The sequence below is a fragment of the Bombus affinis genome, unplaced genomic scaffold (assembly GCF_024516045.1).
Source record: "Bombus affinis isolate iyBomAffi1 unplaced genomic scaffold, iyBomAffi1.2 ctg00000680.1, whole genome shotgun sequence".
Taxonomy (NCBI): domain Eukaryota; kingdom Metazoa; phylum Arthropoda; class Insecta; order Hymenoptera; family Apidae; genus Bombus; species Bombus affinis.
Window position 1 is genome coordinate 33,725 of NW_026109276.1, and position 22,407 is coordinate 56,131.

At 40.1% G+C, this 22,407-nt stretch overlaps 1 protein-coding gene across 1 annotated transcript; it reads right to left on the reverse strand.

Moving 5' to 3' along the window:
- Positions 1 to 293: 293 nt before the first annotated feature.
- Positions 294 to 20,614, reverse strand: LOC126928218 (uncharacterized). The gene is made up of 4 exons (XM_050744040.1): positions 20,074 to 20,614; positions 17,567 to 17,748; positions 15,522 to 15,670; positions 294 to 894 (listed from the first exon to the last, which is right to left on the reverse strand). Exons 2-4 carry the CDS (start codon positions 17,646 to 17,648, stop codon positions 721 to 723), a joined length of 405 nt encoding a protein of 134 aa, XP_050599997.1. The 5' UTR covers positions 17,649 to 17,748; positions 20,074 to 20,614; the 3' UTR covers positions 294 to 720.
- Positions 20,615 to 22,407: the final 1,793 nt, after the last annotated feature.

Here is a 22,407-nt window from a genome sequence, read left to right on the forward strand (position 1 = left end):
CAATCTACAATAAAATCCGTTATAACGAAACGTGATAAAGTGCACGCGTACCGAGCGAAAATTCAAAGTCGATTTTCTCGAAAACAAAGCCTCAAATGAAAAATTTGTATATTTTCGACTTCTTTTTTTTACCAGTTACCAACCACCCTGTATATCCAACAGCTCACTTTTTCTTTGTAAATATTATTAATAATTTTATGAATTTTTTATATTTCCATCCTTCATACAAGTGACAATGAATCATAAAAGTTTCATAGAAATCACAAAGATTAGGGGATAAGTATACCACTATATTTTCATATATGTATATGTATGTATATTCCCAAATTACATGATAGAATATGAATAATATTGAACAAAATATAATCAACTACAGTACCATGGAAATACAACAGATTACAATTTTCTACCTGTCACCGATTCATCGTCATCTCCTTTCATTCTTTTGACATATGTAAAAACAAATTAACCCGTCTGATATAACCATACCTCGCTCTTTGAATACAAAAATCTATTCAAATAAAATAAAGGGGAAGAAAATAAGAATAAATATAATTACTCAGGCATAATCTTCTCGAGGTATAATTATTCAGTTACAAATGATTCTTCGTTAACACACTAAATTGTACACTACTTCTTTTCCCGATGGCTGAAGCTAATCGTCGATGTTTATAAGGTACGAATTTTGTTAACGGCGCCATCGGGATCTTTATTGAGAAATTAAAATATTACAATTACCATCACTAAGCTCAGCGTCCACAATACACTATGTTTTTCAAGTTTAAGTGAACCATTGACGATAACTACATCAGATCCGGACCAATACTCAGTGCCAACCTCATCCAGGCATTGGAACTCGCAACATCGGCGTCCAACGCGGAATTTCTTGCAGTTCTGTAATAAAAAGAAATCGATTAATTGTACGGATCAATCGTCACTAGACTACTCGAAAATCCAGGTCATTCAAAGAATGAAAGAAGAAAGAATTGCTGCAATTCCACCATTGCTCTTGCAAAACTAGTATTTGAGAACCATTGGTCAAATATATTATAACACTAAACGTACATTTCGGGAAGAATAATTTGTGCTATGAAACAAAATACGATAAAGTTCAAAGGTTACATCGATTTTCAAAATTTTATAAATTCAGGTGTATGGCAGTATCAGTCAGCTCTTTTTCTGTCCCCAAGCGGCAAAATTCATTCCGACTTGTATTTTATGTATTTTACAGAAGTAAGCCTTCATTCATCTCCCATTCCATCCACCAACATGCTCTCGACGTATTATCATCTAAGTAAAATATTGATGTTGAGTCAGACATCCAACTGAATAATCTTTTCGGTCTTACTACAAGGCATTTAAAACCAGGGCTTGTGCTTATACGTTAGATGTGTAATACTTGGCATGAAATCTGCTTATATTAATATTAAATTTATGCATAGTAGGATGTTGGACCATTGTCGAAATGAAATTACAATACACACAGTTTCACCGTGGAAAAGTGGATCTTTCTAGCATGTCTACGCAAATGAAGGTTGGAGGGGGGAGGGGGGCGGGGAGAACTGTACATGCGCCAAACACCTTTACGTTCGTAATTTTTCACACAAATTTACAACTGTAGGGAAAAAATTATCTCTGACGTTTCAGATGTTAGAAATTGACAATATCGCATAACGGAATGCTGTGTTCCAGATATTCTATTTTTGTTACGAAAATGGTACAAACGAAGTCCACTTAAGAATAGTACAACAAAATCGGTTGAGGTTAGGTTATCATGCAGATATCGCGGCTTTTGCTTTGGAAAGCACTGCCAGTCTCGTCGCCAGTCTCCCTTGTAAACGAGAGAAAGATATTGTAATTGGTCGGGATTAACATAAAACTCGTCGCATGCGATCAGATGGCCTGAATGTTTAATAAACGAGAGTAGAGTGCGTGCTACGTGGTTCTAACAGTTTAGGCGGAAGCTAATTATTGTAACCGGAGCCGAGATATGTAGCGATATTACTTTCCTCGATAAAGCGTATAAGGTGAGGAGAGAATCGCGATAAGGTAGAACAAGAGACAGGAATTCTTTACGTAAAGCAGATCTGTCAACTAGATAGAGATCCTACAGCTATAACTACAGTGAATCCGTACTCTGGCGAATTGTCGTTTCACAAATAAAGCTTCTGAAAAACGGAATTCATACAATATAACTGCTGTTGTAAGAATCTACATATCTGATTTTGCTGCCGTATTTGTCAGAACGTTTGTTTATCAAAAAAACGCATCCTCTGTAATCCTCTGTAGTTTAACAAGGCACAGTTAATAAAAGAGATAGAGCGTTAAACGGTGACGATTTAATCACAGTTAAATAGATATTGGTCTCTTTAGTTAAAATGCCCTATGATTTATTTGCATCATTTTTTTTCATGCAATTTAAAATATTTAAATAAACAATATTTACCAAATATTCAAATATTTAAAGAAACAGTAGTCCATACAATATAATTTTATTTGATGGTTATTTGATATTTAATATTTTGGTTTACATACAAAATTGAAATTATACTTTGCTTTAGGACAAAAATTCTAATTGCATTCCTAACATATACCAATAATTATTGATGAAAATAGAAAGAACTGCAGGACTAGGAAGATTACTTAGCATCTTATATAGCCTGTCAAGGCTCGAACGTTTTATCTTCCTGTAGATTTTCTTTGCTTTTAGACTTTCCTTCCATTTCTCTGAATTGGTATCTTCTGTACACTATTTATAAAAGAAGAATAAATTACATGTTGCATCCAAGTTACCAATCCAAATAATTTTAAGTAAGAAAAGAGATCTAATGCAGCAGTTTCAACTTAAATATAGATCCGACGATTATTTACGAACAAATAGTATAAATCTTTTAGCAATATGAAATTCGCAATATTTATTCAAATATTTATATTTATAGTACGCCATTAGCAAAGAAGACATGTTTGCGTGCGTTATCGATTTTACGCTTTTGCCACGCAAACGTGGAAATTGCGATTCAAAATTGAATTTGCACTGGAAACGGTTGACGTTACGACATTAATAACATATTTCAAAAACACTGATGATATCATACGGAATCAGAGAGATTCTATGAGAAGTTAAACGCATAATCATCCTATTGTAAATAACAGGAAAAGAAAGTACACAAGGAATAATACAGAATCATCCTATCATCCTATCCTATTATACAGGATTGCTTTGATTCGAGCTCAAACATAGGGAAATCTGAAAGAATTTTTCGCAGAATTTCCTTCCCCTTTGAATTGGGTTTTATACAGAACGACTTTAACCTTTTCAAGGAAATACCTATAGAGTGTGACGATCTATGATTTTAAATAGAGAGGTATATCTGAAAAGAGGTGGATGTAAAACGTAGCATATAAAACGTAGATCAAATCTTTATTCAAGGATTTTTTCTCTTCGCAGAGAATCAGGTTTTCAAGAACGATCGAATATGTATGCACTTGATTTACACGTGAAGTTGTCATTAAAAATATTGTTGCGTTTAAAAAGATAAATATTGATTTAAATTTAATGAAATTGTTAGTCCAATTGTTTTAAGGTTAAAGATATGTAGGCGTCACATATATATATTGAAAACCTGGGAGCGGCATTAATTAACAAACCTAGTCACGCGCACACGTACTTTAAAACCATGCTTGAAAATCGATATTCCCTGAAACAATGCATCGTTCTGCGCTTCCAATTTATTTTCGCACGAAGAATCAGTCCATTCATCGTTGCCGTCACCATCGCTACTGTAATCTATATTACTCGAATAAATTCTATATCTTGATTGGAAAATCGCATATTTTAACGAACTTTCTGTGTGTTTTTTTTTTTTTTTTTTTTTTTAATGATTTTAATTGGCAATTTCCGAAATTGAACTACAGCTTGAGAATAAACCGATAATATTTGAGGGTATATATGGATACATCATGTTTTTGATGGGTTTTGTAGTAAAATAATTGTAGAAAAAGCAAACTTTTTAAGAAAAAATTACCATATTCGAGTAATAAATTATAGAAAATTACCAATGTAAATTAAAACTTAAAAAGAAGAATCTATTACACGTAATAAAGAGAAGGACTTGTTCACGAACGGTAATTCAACAAATACAGTCGTTGCAGAAACATAGTTTTACAAGGGAGAAGAATCTCTCTAGGAACTCGACGATGTCACGTCAAGCGAAAATTCAATAAAGTGATTACTAACCGTATTACCAGCGGCAATCGTGTTAGGGCAATTCGTAAATAAGTTAGTCGTCTATTTGGAGAAATGTCGCTGGCAATATCGTCACATTTTAATCACGTCAGCGCTATCAATTGGTCTTGGAAGAAAGTTTTCCATTATGTACTTTTGCCCACGGCGTCCTTCCAACAAATGAATCCGAGTTTTGAATCGCATTCTCTTATTCACTCACGAATTTGTAACGGTGTTTCTTCAAACTTTAAACGATTGTAATGAATGCCTTTGCGTACAAAGACTGATACCTGGTTTGACTAGAAGCTTCAGCTAATTAGTGCCCCAGTTAATTTGGATGTTCACTACCACGCCACTTAAGAAGTGGCTTCGTGTCCGAGCGGATTTCCCCCACGTAAAAAAAAAAAAGAAAAAGAAAAAGGGGGGAAAAAAGAAAAAGAGAAAGAAAAAAAAGAAAAAGAGAAAGAAAAAGAAAAAGAAAAAGAAAAAAAATAGTTAATTTGGATGTTATAAAATGTTATATAACCAAGAACTTATCTTCTACTTGGTAGTCGCATAAGAGAAGACCGAGCCATTGAATCGCTCAAATAGATTAGCTGATTCGCTTAACGTATTTTTACTTCCGATGACGTAAACAAGAGCAGAAAGTACACAAGTAATAATACAGAAATGTCAAATGTACAGAGGAATAGATTTCGTTAAATCATTAGCACGTAACATTTCCTTATAATTCTATTTGTGTATAGCAAAATAGCTTGTGTGCTTTCATGAATTATAATTGATATTTAGAAGCTTTCATGTAGGTAGATATATAACTCGTGTTATTTAGTAATTTAACAATACATCATGACAACATATCATTTTCGTTTCTTCGTTTATCTCGTTATGCGCGTAAACGAATGTGTAAATAAAGACATATAATCAACGATAACATGTAGTGGCAAGCATGATAATTATCGACAAAGGAGAATATTGGTGAAATGATTGTGGGTGATTTCACTCGGTGTATCGGTAAATAAACTTTGATAGACATTGCCGGTGAATTCGCTGTCGGTGAAATCGTGTCGATGAAATAATTGTCAGTGATTTAAAGATAACCCAATTTATTGATCTCCCCTTCATAGAGTTGTACGTCTCTCTATAAAACATATTCTACCTGGAAGGGCTGAAACATTTAGCTTAGTCACACTAAACTGGACTGGACTGCAAGTAAGAAGATTGAAATGCAAAATTCACGTATGAGATGGAAAGTTCGATAAGGCGATTATGTATATTAACCCGAAAGAAAGCTCATGGCTTTGCAACGCGTTACACGCAACACGGAATTTCCCTCGCTGAAATAATCCTATTACAACGATACGATTTTCCTTAACAGATCTCGCAATGTAATTCTCCCTCTACAACTTTTTATTAGGTTGGAAACACGAGAGTTTCGAAGCTCTGCAAAGTCTCGCGAATCCAGAAGTCGAGTTTCAACGTATTTTCGCTTCTTATTTTATAGCTGTTAATAGTTGTTATCTCACTCTGCACGTACATCAAACGAGTACTTATGTAAATCCAAAGGAAACGGAAACAACCGAGAATAATTGAGGATAATTCGAATACGTACCGATTAGTAAAGTGTTTCGCAAAGAAAAAAAAGAAGGAAAATTGTATCGCAGAAATAGGGGAAAAACGGTGGCGTACATCAAGCAATCTTTATGGCTGTAATACATTTATTATTCATTTATGTTCATTTTCTATCGCGTAACAGACGTTGAAATAACTGGCAGAACGAGCATATAAATCTTGTATCGCTCGACCTGACTTCTCCCGATGGAAAAATATTCACCAGCCTGGGATCGTGCATCGCTAATAACTTCGTTCTACTTTTCGAACGCGTTTCCATCCATACAGAAAAGCAAGAAGGCAAACCCTATCGCACAGTCATGAAGAGATGCAAAAGCAAGAAACCAACCAACGACATGCCGATCGACATGGTGGAATCAGTCCTACAAAAGCTATTCACCATGGGACACGGACCCTCCCATTACGAGGGCCGCGAAGAGGCAGAGACCGAAGAAGAAGAAGACATCAGCTTCAGCGTCGTCATCGGTGAAGGCGATGTCGTCGATGCCGCCGGAAGAATGAACACCAAGAAGGCTGCAGGAGTCGATGGAAGACTCCTGGTCTGCTGGAAGCAGGAGCTGGAAGCAAGCTAGAACCAGACTGCTGGAAGACGGCCAGAGTAATACTGCTAAGGAAGCCGGGAAAGGATCCCAGTCTCCCTAACGCGTACCGGCCGATAAGCATACTCCCAGCCATGAGCAAGATCTGGGAAACATGCTTTAAGAAGATCATCGAGAGACGCATCGGAACGGAACCGTTCCATCGGAGGCAGTATGGGTTCAGAAAGAAGAATTAGCTTAGCGAATACCGATAAGAACAGGAAGAAGCTGAAACGGGCACAACGAACGGCCCTGTGCATAACAACGACGGCATACCGTACCGTCTCCTATGCGGCACTTTGCGTGTTGACCGGGAATCTCCCGATCTACATAAAGATAAAGATGCTCGGAGAGACTTACGAGAGGAACAAGATCCATAAGACCAGGATCGGCGCGGATGACGGCAACGAGCTGAAGGAGGAACTGCAGGCGCAAGGAAATTAATGCCGAGTGCGCTGCTATTTACCAAAAAGAAGATGGACATCGATCATCACAACATGCAGCTGTTAACCGGGCATGGGAGTGTGGCGGCACTTGACAAGCCAAATACCACCACTCGACACTAACTAGTGTCGGACGACGGCAGCGACATCTACAGCCCCCAGTGACAATTACAGCGGACCAGGCCCAACTACTACAACTATCACGCACGTCCAATAAATATATAACGCACACACGGCCACCTCTAGGGGTTTGGAAACAAGGAATTTTGGTGTCTATAGAAAGAGGATTGGCAAGAGCAGCGACAGCAACTGTCTCGACTGTGGAGACCTTAACGACGATGCAGAGCACGCCCTCTTCACGTGCCCGAAGTGAACGGACAGAAGGATTGAGCTGGAGGACGCTCTTGGCGAGAAGATATACGTGGACAATCTGATCGCCACGGTGACCGCCAAGAACGAGAGCTGGGATAAATTCAGGCAATTTCGCAAGACCGTCATGTCTCACAGGAGGGTGACAGCGAAGGTCTTGAAGGAGGCAAGGAGGAGAACGAGAGCAACAACAACTACTCGGAGCAGTGAAGGCAGAGATACAAGACAACAGAGAACCACAGAAGGAGATCAGACCAGTATTCTGAACTAGCTGAGAAGATGACGAGAGCAATATAGAATATACCTCACTCGAACGATGGCGGCAAGCAGAACGGACACGTGCACGTCGCTCCGTAGGCATAACCGAAATATCTGGGTTAATTAAAGAATTCGGGCCGAAAAGTGCACGAAAGTGAAGTTTCTAGTGCTCCGGAATGAGTGAGAATACAAGGAATAGTGGAGCTCGCTGGTATAATAGCGAGAGAAACGATAGAAAGTGCTGTGTGTGAAAAGTGTGGTTAGGGGCAGAGCGGAGGCCATCTTGGGTCGAGCGACCGATGCGCCACCGTGCTGCTACCTGTGTAACCAAGGAGTGGTGGAGAGCGCCTCCGTGGAGGGCCAGTTAAAACTCCCCGCGTCGAACAGTGACAGTGACATTGCGAGTTTTAGGAATAATCCGGACATCAGTCTTACGATTGGCGACTTTACGACGACATCGGCAAGTTTATTAGGATACGAATCGCATACACTCGGAAGGACACAGTGTGATTATACGACGACCGGCTACGTCGAAGGACATCCATTTCGTATATGCATATAAATATATATGTATATATAACATACAAAATAGAATATGGACAAGTACTATAAGGTAAGTAAACTTACGACTCAGGGGGTTTCGGAGCTTCCAGGCCCCGTCGGGGATTCGAGTAGCGTCCCAGGCTCGACCCGACGGTCACCCAACGACTGGACGAACGGCGAGGGGAAGGTCGATCCCAGGGTCTCCCCTCGTTCGGTAAACACGATCGGGGACCAAGAAACACCTGCAGTTGTCACAAAGGATAAGAGGTGCATGAAAACCACAAGAAGATACCTCGAATTTGATGAAGACATCGCGGGAATCATCGAGGATGTCGAGATGCCAATGCAGGCATTCAAGGAAAAGACACCACCCACCGAAAAGGCGACCCGAATCGCCAAGGAAAAAATCTTGAAAGGTGACAAGATCACCAGATATATGAGGAAGTCCACAGTGGAGGAGGGCGCGTGCAAGACAACGAGAAGCCCGGCCAGGAGCCAGCCGATGGCAACGAGGGACGAAGCAGCCAGCACCTCGGAGCTAGACACACCGGCGGAAATGTCGGACAGCGGCAGCGAAGCGGCGGCACCAAGGGAATGTCTCAGGAGGAAGGCCATGGCGAACAGAGCAACGGCCGAGACCAAATGCAATAACGAGGACAGTATCGTCATCAAAATGAGCGAATGGAAGGCGATGACGGAAATCATCACAGAAGTCTTCCGCGAAATCCAATGCATAGGTAGCAGACTCTACCTCATGAGCAAGAAGGATACCGACATCAAGAAAAGGAGGGACGCTATCAGTAAAAAAGCGATCAAGCTCCACTCGATGTTGGACGAGATGAGGCTCAAGAGGAACGCTAGGATAGTCACGGCCACCAGGATGACCACCCCTCCGGGGAGGAGTGAGGAGAAGGAAGGAAAAAGGAAGGAGATATCACCCGTCGAGGGGAAAGGCGACACCAAGAGGAAGAGACCGACGACCGTGGAGGCCTCCTACGCAGGAGCCTGTGCCGGCAACAGCTCGGCAAAAGCGACTACGGACTGCACGGACAGCGACGTAAAGGAGGACTGGATCCCTGTCCGCGGAAGAAGAGGAAAAAGAACGGACACCCCGACGGTGGTCAGGAAGGCGAACGCAGGAAGGGCGGCATTGGACAAGCCAAAGAGGCCGGAGGGACCGAAGAGGGTACGTAACAGACCCGAAGCCATCCTCGTCAAAGTAGGACAAGACAAGGACTGGATCCAGGTCTACAAAGACTTGATGGGGGCAAGGGAGACCCTAAAAGAGAGCTGCGGAATTAGAAGGACCAGAACAGGAGACATTCTGATCGAGCTGAAAGCAGGTAGCAACGCCAAAAAGACCGCGGCGGATATGAACACGGCGCTAAGAGGCAAGGTGAGAGCGCTACCAATGCGCGACAAGACCTCCGTGGAGATCAGGGATATAGACCCGCTCGTAGGCAAGGAAGAAATAGCCAGGGAGATAGTAATGCAACTGTGCATAAGCGACATCACCGAGGTCGAAGTAAAAACCCTAAGAATGGCGCCGTGGGGCACCCAATCGGCAATAGTGACGATGCCGAAAGCCTATCTGGCCAAAGAGCGGGCGAGCCGGAAGATCAGAACCGGCTTGACGATAGCCTCGATAAAGGCTCTACCCAATGTGGTAAAGTGCTTCAGATGTCACATGTTCGGGCATATCGCGAACAAATGCACGGCGTTAAGCCCTGGAAAGGAGATTTGCAGGAAGTGTGGAGCCAAAGACCACACGATAGCTGCCTGCATCAACGCACCCTGCTGCTCCATCTGCAGCAAGGAGAAAGGAGTGAAATTTGACCACGTAACCGGATCCCTGTCTTGTCCAGAATATAGAAGGCGGTTGAAAGCGAATAAATGAGGATACTGCAGATAAACCTCAACAGATGCAAGCTGGCGCAGGACATGATGCACCAAAGCGCGATCGAACTTAGGCCGGATTTAATAATAATATTCGAGCCGAACAGGCAGCTACCGCACTGGTTTAATGACACCAAAGGAGACGCCTCGATATGGGTCACACTCCTCAATGGCAAACTGCCTGATGAAACAACAGAGGTCAAGAGCGACGGGATAGTGGACGTACGCGTCGGCGACGTCTTCTGCTTCAGCGGATACTGTTCGCCCAACATAAGTAAACTAGCATACTCCAAGTACATAGACACGCTGTCAACTATGACCAAGAGCGTTGCGAGAAGACACGACAAGGTCGTCGTGGCCGGAGACTTCAACGCAAAGTCAACCTGTTGGGGAGGATCGACCACAGACAAGAGAGGGAGAGTCTTAATGGAGGCACTAAGCGGCCACCGGGTGTATCCAGTGAGGCTCAAGGAAAAGTACACCTTCTTCATGAACGGGAAGACGAGCTTCCCCGACATAATAAGCGTATCAAACAAGGTCAGCGAGATACACGCCGGAAGCGCGGTCTTGGACAAATACTCGGCCTCGGATCATCTGTACGTGCTCCACAGGTTTAAGGCGAGGAAGACCCGGACCGTATCGAAGTTCTACAGGTACGTGACCAAGGACATGTCGCCGGAGGAATTCCTGAGCAGATTCGACGACACATTGAAGAAGGAGGACCTCAACGCGGCTATCGGAGCGGATGGGGCCGAGCCCTTGCAAAAGAGCATCGAAGGTACGTGCGAAGGGATGCTAAGGAAGTCGTACTGTGCGACGAGCCGCAAGTACGCGAACTACTGGTGGAACCCGACGATCGCGGAACTTAGAGCGCAGACGCACAAAGCGCTCAGGAAGGTGACGAGAGAAAGGAAGAAGAATGCCGGCAACACCGAGCCCCTCGTCAACGCATACAAGGAGATCCGAAGGCAGTTAAAAAAGGAGATCGCCCGCAGCAAAAAAACAGCTTGGGCAGAATACTGCAAGATACTGGAGAGCGACTCTTGGGGCAAACCCTATCGCACGGTCATGAAGAGATGTAAAAGCAAGGGACCATGCCGATCGACATGGTGAAGGCAGTCCTACAGAGGCTATTCACCTTGGGACACGGACCCCCCCGTCATGAGGGCCGCGAAGAGGCAGAGACCGAAGAAGAAGGAGATATCAGCCTCAGCGTCGCCATCGGCGAAGGCGATGTCGTCGATGCCGCCGGAAGAATGAACTCCAAGAAGGCTGCAGGAGTCGATGGCGTGCCGGGCGAGATCGTGAAGCTGATAGCGAGTCGCAGGAGCGAGCTCGTGACAAGGTCGTTCAACGGCATCACCAAATCAGGAAGGATCCCAGACTGCTGGAAGACGGCCAGAGTAATACTGCTAAGGAAACCGGGGAAGGATCCCAGTCTCCCTAACGCGTACCGGCGATAAGCATACTCCCAACCATGAGCAAGATCTGGGAAAAATGCTTTAAGAAGATCATCGAGAGATGCATCGGAATGGACCCGTTCCATCGGAGGCAATATGGCTTCAGAAAGAAGAGGAGTACGGTAGATGCCATCACGCAGGTGATGAAGTTTGCCAACATCTGCAAACAGAAGAAGGTAATATGCGTGATGATCACCCTGGACATTAGCAATGCCTTCAATTCGCTCAGCTGGAAGAGCATACACGAGGAATTTGACAAGAGGAAGCTGCCATGGAAGGTCAAAAGGCTAATCGGCAGTTACCTAGCTGGAAGGAAGATCATCGTGAGCAACCAGCACGGCACGGTGGAGCACGAGGTGGCAGCGGGAGTTCCGCAGGGATCCATCCTCGGACCATTCCTGTGGAACTTGGTATACGACCGGTTGCTCGAGAGACTCGACAACGTGCCAATGGTCAGAGCAACCGCCTTCGCGGATGATCTGGCCATCACATGTTCCGTCGGGAGGAACGAAGAGGCCTCCGCCAAGGTCAACACGATGCTAAGGATCGCCAACGATTGGTGCACGAGTGTCGGGCTCACTCTGGCGAGAGAAAAGACGGAAGTCTTCCTCATCACAAGTTTGCGAGTGCCGAGAGTGGTGAAACTCAGGTTGGGCTCCTCGGACATTGAAACGGTCGATCGCATCAGGTATCTCGGAGTCGTCATCGACTCCAGTCGGAGGTTCGGTGCGCATATCGAGATGGTGTGTAATAGAGCCGACAAGTTAATAGGAGCCCTTAGGGGAATACTACCCAACATCAACGGGCCGCCCAGCTTGGCTCGTAGGCTCTACTACAATGTGTGGGAGTCCATCGTAACTTACGGAGCACCGGTGTGGGCTAGAGCAGCGAATACCGATAAGAACAGGAAAAAGCCGAAACGAGCACAACGAACGGCCCTGTGCATAACAACGACGGCATACCGTACCGTCTCCCACGCGGCACTTTGCGTGTTGACCGGGAATCTCCCGATTTACATAAAGATTAAGATGCTCGGAGAGACCTATGAGAGGAACAAGATCCATGGGTCCAGGATTAGCATGGATGACGGCTGCAAGCTGAAGGAGGAACTGGAGGCGATTCGTAAGAAGGCCCAAGAGGACTGGCAGAAGGAGTGGAACAACTACAAAAAGGAGAATATCACAAAGAAATTAATACCGAGTGCGCTGCTATTTACCAAAAAGAAGATGGACATCGATCACCACACCATGCAGCTGCTAACCGGGCATGGGAGCTTCGGTGTCTATAGGAAAAGGATTGGCAAGGACAGCGACAGCAACTGTCTCGACTGTGGAGACCCGAACGACGATGCAGAGCACGCCCTCTTCGCGTGCCCGAAATGGACAGACAGAAGAATCGAGCTGGAGAACGCTCTGGGCGGGAAGATAGACGTGGGCAATCTGATCGCCACGGTGACTGCCAAGAACGAGAGCTGGAATAAATACAGGCAATTCTGCAAGTCCGTCATGTGTCACAGGAGGGTGAGAGCGAGGGCCTGGGAAGAGGCAAGGAGGAGAACGAGCGAAACAACAACTACGCGGAGCAATGAGGGCAAGAATACGAAACAACGAAAAACCGCAGAAGGAGATTAGCCCAGTATTCTGAACTGGCTGAGAGGACGACATGAGCAGTAACTGCCCGAAGAAGTAGATACAACGGGTCACGAAAGGACAACCCTGATGACTGCCGACAGGTTTTACCGGGGTTGTCTGCCCTCAAAGCGGAGGAAGAAGGAGGAGGGGTTTTTAGTGGGTATGGCAACGACATCCGACCGACTCCCACATAACCCAGTGATGCGGGTCACTGGGCATGCGTAATAGCATTTTCCCCTCCCCACGCAAAAAAAAAAGAAAATACAGAATATACAGAATAACTGCCCGAAGAAGAAGATACAACGGGGCATGAAAGGACAACCTGATGACTGCCGACAGGTTTTGTTGTCTGGGGTTGTCTGTCCTCAAAGCAAAGGAAAAAGGAGGAGGGGTTTTTAGTGGGTATGGCAACAACATCCGCCCGAGTCGCACATAACCCAGTGATCCGCATCACTCGATATGCGTAACAGCATTTTCCCCTCCTCAATTTTTCTTTTTTCAGTCTAAATCGAATCCAGGAAGAAGAACTTTCATCCAATTACATACTTCATTAATTCATGAATTATATTCGTTACCGTACGTACAAAAAGAATGTTGACTGATATAAAAATTCAAAGGATAGAACTTCTAAGCTCGCGATTGGAAACAGATTCAGTTCAATGGTTTAATTTGCCATTTAATTGAATTCTCTGGCAATTTCAGCGAACTGTGGGCTTTAAAAGTGTCCCGCATTCAAACGCAAGACTTCTCCTCCACCTTTCCCTTTCTTTCAATTCCAACCTCAAGTAATTGACCTATTAATTCGACGATATATTTACATGCTCGCAAGAGATTCAAACAACTTCGTTGCGTTAAAATCGCAATTATAACCAACACGAATGTCTCAATCAATGTGCAGCTCGAAACAAATAAAAGATAATTAACTTTTCGATATAACGATTGATATGTTTGATGAAGAAAAGTTTATGAATTTTTAAAAACGTCTCCTAGTACATTTAGCATTTTTATGATAAAAACTTAGAACACACGCGCACACATATACTATTCCACGAAATGATTTACACAGCTATGAGTCTGTAATCCTATCATATTATAAAGGGATGAACGAACTTTTCCTAATAAATATAACTTTATACAAAATCTCGTTTAAAAAAATTAGTTTTTTATTCTCATTAAATTAATTTAATATCAGAATATATAATTTTAGTCGTTATCAAAATTTTATGTCAAATGCGTTCATAGATACATATATAAATAAATGTCTAATCCTATGTATTTATTTCAACTGAAATCTTAACTTAAATATTTATTAACAATATTCTGACGAATATGCAATGAAAGATAAAAACAACTTTATTTTTCTTAGAGAAAGTCTCATGCTTCTTACTCATTTTATGTTTCTCGTTGTCAGTGCGTAACTACTTATCAGCCGCATGAATGCTAAGTTTTACTACTGAGAAACGAAGAGACATATAGATGCAAATATACGCTACCTCGCGTGAAAAAACATCAGATACATTAACCAGAAGGAATATCCGATACATATAAAATTCATAGCGTAGTTATTTATACATACAGACGGAATATTTCTCTCTGTATGAAATATTCTTTCTTCTGAATTCTTATTATAAATGTATGTCCATTTCCTACCTTAAAATGTCTCTCCTTTGAAAAACTCCATTTAAATATAACGATTAACAAAATATTACCAATAAAACTATTAAAACGAGATGCTGAAAGAACCTTTTAATGAAGTACAAATGATTATTTCAACTTTAATTCTGTTAAATTTGAATTGAATCATTTATAAACCGAACAGGTGTATAAAATTTTATTGCGTAAAAATCGTGAAGCTGAAAATTAGGAACGAATAACGAATGAGTAACCTAGTTTCATTAAAAGGTACGTGTACGCCGATCCGCGTAACAACTTCGACACTCCAATTATTATAAAGCATGTATCCTTCAGAGATTTTTTGCGCGAACGCAAGATACCTTTTACACGTGCAACTGAATAAGTGGAACGTGATTTTCAATATTTCTTCTTGTAGAACTTGTAACAACGTAACTGTTTCACGAATATTTTCCCTGACACTTTTACAACGATGCGTAAAAATCTCCTTTTCTAATTAATAATTTCAGCATTTCTCTGAACAGTTTCGTTGCGATTAAAAAATATACAAAGCTTACGACGTGCTTGTTTAAAAATATTTATATGGAACAAGATTTCGAATTTGTCACATCAATCGCGATCTCAGCAGGTGTAAATTAATTCGTTCTAATGAACGAATAAATTGAACGGCTCGTGACAAAAATTATCCCTGTCCATGTTTGTCTTTCTAAAACTAATTCAAGGCGAGTTAAATGAATCGCTGTGTACCCTATTCGCGCAGCATGTGTTTTAACGACCAGCATGCAAGCGTTAACGGTATACTTTAGTTTCTCATGGTTGTGTTAAGCTGGTTGCTCTTAGAATGAGCATATACTTACAAAAGGAGGTGAACAGAAGATAGCCCGGCACCATTTTGGCTCCGAATGGTAACAGAAGCAGAGGTTGCAAACCGATGGTCCCGGCACATACATCATTCCATGCGAGACAACTTCTCCTTCGAAATCAGTACAGTGTTTTCCTAAAGCCGCTGAAAACGATTACCAGCGTCAATATCTTTGCCACTCGACAATCGTACGCGCAGTTACGCTAACCGTTTTAACGCCACGCAGCGTGATCGCTCTATTCGCGTACCGTGGTAAATTGTGCCACGATGTATGGTCACGATCATTAATTCGCAACGCGCTCAAGCGTGCTCGTCGCGAGTCATATCAGAGTTTCCTCTCGTAATTACTTGTTTTTCAAATAATCATAAACCAAATAAAAAAAAAAAAAATATCAATATAAAAAATTACCTCTTGAATCGGAAAACCAAATCCTGCATTATAGAATGTTATCACGCAAACGAAACGCAGAGCATAAATATTTCGCAAACTTTTGAGTGTTTGTTGTAACGCTTCCAGTATAACCGATGAAATGAAGCGCGAGCACGTCGAACGGTATATTTCGATGAAAAAAACAGGATGAAAAAGGGCAGCGCGATCGCGTCGATCGGTACTCCTCGCAAATAAATAAACGAAGCGCTATCGCGCTGCATATAACATTACGAAAACGACCGTACCAGGAAATTTTTGTTCAACGGATCCGCATTGCGGCTATCACGATGCTTCTTCGTTGCATCGATGCTTCATCGATGAGATTAAAGCACCGTTGAAATAGGTTATTCGATTTCTTACATGGGGAAAAAGTTTTTATATCGTGTTTGCTGTTTTACTTCGCGAGTGTGCTTTACAGTATACGTTAAAACTCCAAGTCGAGCTATCCGAGTTAAAGTCTCTTGAAACTTAAAACGGCACTTAAAGGATATAGGTATAATAGAAGGTTCGTTTAAAATTCAAAAGTGTATATACGTACATATACATTTGAATAAAAATAGCGGATAATCTCAAGTAAAAAAGTAGGTTCGTGCTAGTAAAATGGTTTCAAAATACTTGTCAAAAGTCAAACGACTTGACTAATTAAGAATGGATGTAAGAGATTGAAAGCAAAGGGCATCTAAGAGTATGAATTAAGTAACAAACTCACGGTGACAAAGAGGTTTTCACTCGCTCGAATTCAAATAAATCGGTTAATTTGAACGAAACTTTAGGTGCACGAGAAGCGACACGCGTCCTCAAGGACTACGAAGGTTCTACTCGAACGAATGAAAACTTTTCTCTGGCCCGGTGTGTATACACAAGACGTGCGAATTTAAAGTGCAGATTGTATTAATTGAAATAATTGGTTGGTTTGATCAAATTAATCGTTTTAAGCTAAAATGACGAAGGTCATCCAAGCAATTGATGTCCACTGTAATTATTTGTTAATCGCGCGTGGAATCGGAACGATTCGACCTCGTTCCAACGCGAATCGTTACTAAGGCAGAGACGGTAATTAATAATTGTCGCGTCATTTGTTCGATCGTGTTCACAAATTCAAATACGGCTGAGTGGCGGAAACCATTTATAACACGTCCCGTACCACGTAGGTCGTATACATATCTCAGGATGAATTTTTCGTACTTTGCCGCATATATTCTCCATGTTAGACATACCATAAAATATTTCGCGTATTCCTGTCTAATGTCAGGAATTCTCTTTCCATAGGTCTGCGTTTTCCATATTATCTATTTTGCTTATCAGTAAACATTCTTACAATTTGTGATTAATACTGTACGTACAGGAACGTTAAGTTTTTGACGTTGTAATATTTCACATGAAATAATAATGGCTGTATATCGACTAACTTATTAATTAATTAAATTCGTGTATATCAAGTTTCCTATCATTTAATACTTTCGTGTAACTACAGAGATTTGATACTATGAAATGAAATATAAAACTTGGTAAAAAAACGCGCTTCGTTAGGAAATGAGGGTAATGATGCAAATATTTTTTGTAGCCATTATATAGAATTTCGATGGTATAATTAATCAGTATCAACTTACCAGCCCCTAACGGGAAGAAAGTGACGAAAATAACCTGCAAGCAGATGAGCATTGCAAGTATTTCCGAGTACAAATTCTTCATGGTTGTAAAAAATCAAGAAATGTTGTCGCTGTAGAATAGGTGAAAATCAGGTGTTTCAATATCTGCTGTGCGGGCACTGGAGTGCGTAGGCCAGAAATATCTGCGACAAAAATCAGAATACATTTGTTTTCACATGATTGGATCAATATTGTGTAGGACTAAGCTGATTGAACCTAACACGGGATAATTGTCCAACTTACGACCTTAACAAGCCCGCTTGATTCCCTATAAGTGCTTGAAATTGACGCTTGTATTCTTTCCAGATTAACAAGCTTTACCCCCCCCCCCCTCCCTCTCTATTTCCTTAGATCGAGTTAGACTGCCACAACATATTATCTTTCTTCTTTTCTTTTCTTTTCTTTCGATCTTTTAAAATCTTTTAAAGCCTTAGATCGCTAATTATTATAGTGTATACATTCAATTACTCTGTAAGTCGTAAGTACATGTTTTACGTTATTTTTCATTTTCCAGCTAAATTCCATAAAAACAAGAAATATACTTCCAACGTGTTTTCACATGTCTCTAGCAAAGATCTCAAAAACAAGTTGCGGCGCAATTTAAAACGACAAATAGCACCGTGTGTCTCGTTGTGGCAACGCACGCTTCGTCAGCTTTTTAAAAGCGCTCTCTGTCTGCTGTTTTCTCTCTTCACCGCCTATTCGTTTTTTCTTAACGAGTGAACCCGTTTTTACGAGGACGGGAGCACAGAAATGACGTACTGGCAATTCTGTTTCGTGATGACACAAGCAGCCCGGTTTCAGTGAATTAAACCTGGCCCCAAGCTTCCAATTATCTCTCCCTTCCTTTCCTTTATTTTTCCCTCCTATATCGTTTGAGGTTTGAGGTTTTCTAAATTTCCATTACAATCAACTATGGCTTTTCTCTATTTTATATGTTAGCCGATGATTCATGGCAAAAGCGTCGGCTGTAAAAATATTTGGAGTTGCAACAGCAACAAGTGTGTTTTTTCAAACAGAAAATATTGGAAGCGTACTCGTTGGCAAAACAGTTCACGGATAGTTCGTCCTCTGCTTGTTATTTGTTTCAATACCGTTAGCAAATAAATTCATGGAACATAGTGGTATCGCATAAATTGAAAATAAAAGCTTTGCGTATACTTGGGAGTTGAACTTTGGCTATTATACGTATGTTATATATATATATAGAAGATTGCTTAGAATTTGGAGCTTAATAACATATCTCAAAATCATTGACATTAAAAAAGGTGAACCTTACTTACCAAATTTCCTTCCGTCAAATGATACATAAAAGTTGAAAAAAATAATATACATAGATTTGACTTTCTTCCCCATTATAATTTGAATCACTCGATTTATTCGACTAAAGGTAATCAAGCAATAACCTCACTTTACACGTATTCTCATCACGTGAAATAGATCACATCAGGGATTTTCAAAAGTCGATGAAATATTAATAGCGATTAATTATTTATGGATGTATTCTGCACGGTTAAAGCAATCACCTAGTGAATTATCGAGTTCCAGGAATACGAGCGGTAAACAGGATTGCAGCTATAAATGACTCTCTAATGTGTATATTAGAGATGAATTTGATCATTTATCCTCATAATATGAAATACGCTTTTAAGTGGAAATCATAATTAACAATTTCTGGCAGGGAAAAGTAAATAAATCGATACGTTTAAATCAATATTAGAATTTCTTCATATTTTTATCAAATATTTTTATCAAATATTTTAACATCGTAGAAGTGTCGTTGTAGAGAAATATTAGGTTGTTCCAAAAGTTTCTTTCGTTTTATTAAGAAATGATAGATGTACGATATCTTTTGCTTTATATTATTTTATTGAATTATGTGCGATCCACCTTTCTCCAATTTAATAAAAAATAACATAAAACAAAAAATGTTGTGTATCTATCATTTCTTTATAAAACGAAAGAAAATTTTGCGACAATCTAATAGAAATTTAGCTTTAACACGATATAAAAATGGATCGTTATGCCCCTAGGAGATAAGAACAATATGATTAATATTAATAATGAATAGGTTAACGTAACGTAAAGCAGCTTTTGCAGAAGGCTATTACCTGAAAATGTTTACTAAATAATGATAACATGAATTTTCTTAAGTACCCCATTTGATACTTAATCTACTTTGTAAATACTGTACGTCCTAACTTTGAAAGAATGCAATTTTACCCAGAATGTTTCAAATTACCTAGCCGTATTGTTTCCTTGTAATATAATTTATTCTTTTATAATTCTTTTATAATTCTTTCCACTTTATTGACTTCTAAACGTTAATGTAATATAATTTTTATAATATAATTTTAATCGAAGTTATTTAAAATTTGTAATATCTCATCCCTACTAGAATAATATTAACAAATGTGCAGAGCTCAAGTCGAATAACACCGGCTCAGATAAATGATCATCAAACTTACTTTTGTTATCGTCGATGTCAGTGATTTTAAACCAGCCAACGTCCATGGCAATCAATATTATTTAGCCGGTCTTAACGCAATGTAAAAAGCAAAAAAAAAAGAAAAAAAAAAAGAGGAAGGAAGGAACAGGGAGGCAAAGAGATAAAACGAATTTTTCATTTTCTCGAAACTAGATCGAGTTTCAAGCTGCTCGTAAAAGAGTCTGTAGCCAATCCGACTAAATTCGACGAACCGCGCTTTAAAATTCCCAGAGAACTGTGATAACCATCGAAATCTGTACAATTTGTCGATTCATCGCTTGATTAAAAAATGGAACAAAATGAGGCTGATCAGCCGGCCTTTGAACTTCTAATGATCCCTATCGTTATACCCTAGGTTGAATGCTACGATATAAGCCGAGACAGCTATAAGTAGGGTTCACGCCATCTATTATTCACGCGTTACACATTCGCCAGACAGACGCGTCTAACGGTTGACATTGTTTTCTACCCTCAGTTCCAACGCAATTACGTTGCTACGTGCAATCAAGTATCGAGTGAAGCTAATGATAAGTTGTTGTTCGATGCTACACAATTACTAAAATTATTCAAATTAAACTAATTTAGTCTAAAAGAAACGAGTAATTTCGTTATATATTTCCTTTCATAATAAGCCACGGTTGGAATATAGTAGCTGACGAAAATATTCGTATATTTGTAGAAACATTTTAGGGCTGTATTATGCATAACGGCACTATAGAATTAATACTGTAACAGAATTCTACTATCATGGTTATGCTGGTAATATTCGAAACAAATCTGAAAATCTATGTAGATGTTGTAAGATATTCAGTACGAATACTGTGCATTACTGGTATGTACATAATCACGACGAGATAAGGAAGGTACTGTTCTCTATTGCTCATCGCTACCCGTTGCTAGTAGCAACGTACTATGCATATATATCTCGTAAAGATTTTAAATGTAGCCAACGAGACCATTTTTAATATTTGACTATCGTGACCCATTACAGTTTCATCACTTTCAATTAATTGAACAGGACCCGCACCTTAAGACTAAAATACACAATATAAGTATGCGACAGAAAATCTTTTAAAATTTACGGACGACTATTTATGGTATTTAAAGGCAGCAAAGACAATAATAGCGGAATATTAGCTGCGGATTTTCCTCGAATCGTAGCATACAATATGGAATCTGATTATTAAAAATTACAGTGGAAATTTCCATAAGATATTCGTGCTTGTGGCATTTTGGAAATAAATTCTTAACCCAAATGGACAACCTCGATATTCGAGAAATTTTGTGAAGCTGACGTCAATGGCGATATCTACTGTTGTTGTGCTATCATTTCATAGTAAGCTGTAGTGATTGCACTTCTATTCACGGAATTGATTTATTCCACACAAAAGTTGACAACAATAATCGAAAAAAGAAAAATATATTACCGCCTTTCACATCAGCATACACAAGCACATAGGATTTCACACGAATATACACACTTGTAAATTCGACGAAACGATCAAATTTAATTATTTTTCGATTTTTCGGGCATCAAGTACTACATCAAACGTTACACATCAAACGTTAAAATACGGCGAGCATACAAAATGTACAAACCACTCTAAATTAATTAACTTTGAACGTTATTGATTAATTAAAAAAAACCACTGTTGCGTTGAGTTTTACATTTTAAAAAGTTGTTATCCGTTTTTGCTTTGTTTAAAACTAAAAACAGGACTACGTTCATTGTAAGTCGTAAATATCCCTTTTATTTATTTAAACAAACAGATATTTAAACAAACAATTTATAAATATATAATTTATTTACGTATATTTGTAATATCTGTTTTACAAAATTTGTACAACCATTTATCCATTTATCTATTTTATTTGCATATAATTTTTATAGACTTTTTTTTTTTTTTTTTTAAGAACGAAAAATTGTGATTCTATTTTAAGACATGTCAGGCTGAAGCGATACGCGATATATATTTCTATTCGGATTTCACCGTCGTCGTAACCGATGCTATTGGAAACGTTTCACAATAGACGTCTTACAAGCGCTTGCAATGTCCGTCATGTGTAAGGCTCTACCACTGAATCGCGGCTGCCATTTAGTGATTAAGGTCGATCACTTAGAGACGTTAATCCGCCATAATGGTGAGCAATACATCGAAGCCATTATTGAAAGCATAGTTACGCTTTAATTTCATCGATCTTATTCACAAATAGAAGTGTACAAATTATAGGATTTCCAAATATTTAGTTTAGTTAAAAGGAGATATGAAAATGACAGGTATATTCAAAGGATAAAACAGAACCGTACCGAATT

Bases quoted from the DNA above. Each gene is read 5' to 3' on its own strand.
- LOC126928218 (XM_050744040.1), bottom strand. From the start codon at position 17,648: ATGAAGAATTTGTACTCGGAAATACTTGCAATGCTCATCTGCTTGCAG. The intron at 15,671-17,566 runs GTAAGTTGATAC...AATCGTTTTCAG, and splicing joins TTTCTTCCCGTTAGGGGCTG to CGGCTTTAGGAAAACACTGT. The intron at 895-15,521 runs GTAAGTATATGC...TTTTTATTACAG, and splicing joins TCTTCTGTTCACCTCCTTTT to AACTGCAAGAAATTCCGCGT.